A 3,614-nucleotide genomic window follows, 5' to 3' on the forward strand; every position below is an offset into this window, starting at 1 on the left:
GAGTCACCGCAGATAGCCCATTGTATAGCTCTGGCTCTGTTCCAGACGTAGATGGCTAATATATGAGATTCGAGTCACCGCAGATAGCCCATTGTATAGCTCTGGCTCTGTTCCAGACGTAGATGGCTAATATATGAGATTCGAGTCACCGCAGATAGCCCATTGTATAGCTCTGGCTCTATTCCAGACGTAGATGGCTAATATATGAGATTCGAGTCCCCGCAGATAGCCCATTGTGTAGCTTTGCGCTAAATAAACAAAAATAACTTTTCGATCTGTTAATATAATTTGCTTATTAAACTACACAATGCCACAGATTTAAAATAATATTATAAACGTTTCTGTAATCATTCCACTTAAAATAAAACAACAGAAAAAAAAAACATCTGTATACAGATGAATTAGTTATAAACCAAGAGAAAAAGTAGAAAGGAGCCCGTACATAATTTTGTTAGCTGAAATCACGCTTGACGAGGATAATTTTCCTGGTTTTTAATTATAAAAAAAAAAATCTGTAAACCTGCCAGCTGAATGAAACCTCGCTGTAAAACACGTGTACGGTCCAGTAGAAGTAATGACATGAAAACATTCTCAGGCTTCATCGTTGCTTGGTAGAAGTGTACGTGTTCAAGGGAAATCTTTTTCAGTAAACAGGACATACCTAAATATAATAAAGATGTTTTTTTGTCGCGTGTCTCATGATTTTTGCATCAAGTATATTAGCTTGTACTGGACAATAAATCCTGAATAAATGAAGTCGCGAAGTTGATGATGGAAAATGTCCTCTTAAAGGCTATAGACTCTTTTTTTTTTTATTCTACCAGATGTTGTATAGTTATGAATCTATATTATTAGAACTTTATACAAACGATACCTTCAACTTTTTTTTTTAAAGCTAAATATTATTCCAGAAACGTAATATTTTGATTGATTATATTGATACCGTATTCTCGCAGTCTAAAACCACGATACTGTTAGTGGGTTAAATGGAGGTGCATTCTTACAATTCAGGCCATTATTATCTGTTCACTGTTTGATTTCGGTTTTTATATTAATAACCATCACGTACGCAGGCTTACTTAATTTTGCAGCATAAAACTATTGGCTGTTGTCATTGTTGTTGTTCTTTTCCGTAGTATTCTTGTCATAAATGAATTGCCCCCCCCCCCAGTGGCACAGCGGTATGTCTGCGGACTTACAACGCTAGAAACTACCACGGGTATCGAAACCCTTTGTTTGTTTGTTTTTAATTATGCACAAAGCTACACAAGGGCTATCTGTGCTCTGCCCCATAACCCTCTGGCTCTTACGTAGTTATTACAGTCCGCGTATGAACTCCGAAATGTGCTACGTCATCACCAGTTTATGTATTGTGTAGAAATTAGGGTTCAATTTTGCCTCCACCCCCACCCCATCCTCTACATATTTTGCTGAGATGGCGCCACTGGCACTAAGAGAGGTTATCATACTGTTTTCTCTCGGTTGGTCTGAAAACATTACACACTATACAACGCTACCCATTTTGTTGTTATAAATTACTAGTCAAAGAACAAAGAACAGAATTGCGATAATTGATTACTTGCGTTATTTTAGTATGTATTATATAAAGTCAATTTTTTTTATGTCTTCATAAAATAATATATTTTTTAACATACAAATATTTATATATTCTAGTCTTTTATAAAGTGAAATGTAGGACACACTTTCCTGATCGAAAGGAAGTTTAATTCTTCTTACGTTGTTTTTGGATATTTTTCTCTGGAAAGTTACATATACAGAGAAGATCCCTCACCAGAAGGGACACAAGCGGAAATAACTATTCCTTCGACTACAAGAGACGACAGCGCCATCTACACATGTATAGCTCGAAATGACTATGGAGAAGACAGAATGAACATTCAAGTCAATGTTCAAGGTACGTGTCGAAAGTTTCTGTTGTTTTTTTTCTTAGTACAAAGCTACACAATGAGCTATTTTCATTCTGTCCATCGTTGGGGAATCGAACCCAGGATTTTTGTGTTTTTTTTTTGTTTGTTTGAAGTTAAGCACAAAGCTACACAATTCAAATTCGATGACGAGGAACCAACTTTGAGATTAATAATGGTTGGAGACGGCTTGAATGGGTAATGAATCGGGGGAATCGAACCCAGGATTTTTGCGTTGTTTTTTTGTTTGTTTGAAGTTAAGCCCAAAGCTACACAATGGACTATTTTCATTCTGTTCATCGCGGAGAAATCGAACCCATGATTTTTGCGTTGTTTTTGTTTGTTTGTTTGAAGTTAAGCACAAAGCTACACAATGGACTATTTTCATTCTGTTCATCGCGGAGAAATCGAACCCATGATTTTTGCGTTGTTTTTGTTTGTTTGTTTGAAGTTAAGCACAAAGCTACACAATAGACTATTTTCATTCTGTTCATCGCGGGGGAATCGAACCCAGAGGTTGTTTTTGTTTGTTTGTTTTAAGATAATCACAAAGGTACACAATGGGCTATTTGTGCTCTGCCCACCACGGGTATCGAAACCCGGTTTCTAGCGTTGTAAGTCCGCAGACATACCGCAGTGCCAACTGGGGGGCAAAGGGCAAAAGTAATTTAAAGATATCAAGGCCTAAACATTTCAAAAACAAAGTAAAGTAAAAGGAGAAAGAAATTTTTATGAGGGCAAAAATAATTTCTGTAAATATTTCCAAGTCAATAACGTATTTTATTTAACTCTAAATAGTACAATATTTTTTTTTTGCTCTTACATTTCTAACATCTAAGATCCTTAACGTACTGTTTTTCCACCAGAGGTCCCTGATACACCACATAACATTCGAGTTGAAAAAGTAACGAGTCACGAAATATCTCTGATATGGTCACTTCCGTATAATGGTAATTCTGAAATCACGGAGTTTCAAGTTCAATGGCGGGAAGAGCACGGTGAGTGTAAGTTTAGAAAGAAAATAATTGAACAGTTCGACCAGTTGTTAAAGAATCTGAAGACATTAGAAATTAATCAGAGAAATATTATCACCGAGAATGAGATAAAGTAATGTAAATTTAATGTCCTGATGTAACAAATAGTTGATAATTGTTGTAAGAAGAAGAAAAATTATACTTATATTGTTTTATTAGTTACTAAATCAGTCTCTTTTATTTCAGTGAATATAAGATACATCGAGATTACAGACCCTAGTTTTCTTTGTATTCTTTCAGATCAATGGAGCCAAGTAAACCAAAAATTAATGTCAGGGACTGAAACAGCTGCCACTATTAGTAATCTCAAACCTCAAACTCGTTACAGATTTAGGGTTAGAGCAACAAACTCAATTGGGGTTGGTCGTTTCTCCAATGCAATTCAAGAGGAGACTGCGGCAGAACGTAAGTGAAACGAAAAATGCTTGCTAATTATCTATGAAATTCCCCCCTCCTAAAAAAAAAGAAAATATGCAGAACGTAAGTGAAACGAAAAATACTTGCTAATTATCTATGAAATTCCCCCTCTCCTAAAACAAATATGCAGAACGTAAGTGAAACGAAGAATACTTGCTAATTATCTATGAAATTCCCCCTCTCCTAAAACAAATATGCAGAACGTAAGTGAAACGAAGAATACTTGCTAATTATCTAT

The 3,614-nt window shown here is 35.6% G+C and overlaps 1 protein-coding gene across 1 annotated transcript in view; it reads left to right on the forward strand.

The window, feature by feature from the left end:
- LOC106477031 (Down syndrome cell adhesion molecule homolog) overlaps positions 1 to 3,614 on the forward strand; it is a 111,077-nt gene that overhangs the window by 39,855 nt on the left and 67,608 nt on the right. Inside the window, exons 7-9 of the mRNA XM_022381427.1 lie at positions 1,767 to 1,915; positions 2,792 to 2,923; positions 3,200 to 3,364. Of these exons, the coding sequence (XP_022237135.1) occupies positions 1,767 to 1,915; positions 2,792 to 2,923; positions 3,200 to 3,364 (446 nt within the window). The remainder of the gene's footprint in view (positions 1 to 1,766; positions 1,916 to 2,791; positions 2,924 to 3,199; positions 3,365 to 3,614) is intronic.

This window comes from Limulus polyphemus, unplaced genomic scaffold (assembly GCF_000517525.1).
Source record: "Limulus polyphemus unplaced genomic scaffold, Limulus_polyphemus-2.1.2 Scaffold162, whole genome shotgun sequence".
Lineage (NCBI taxonomy): Eukaryota > Metazoa > Arthropoda > Merostomata > Xiphosura > Limulidae > Limulus > Limulus polyphemus.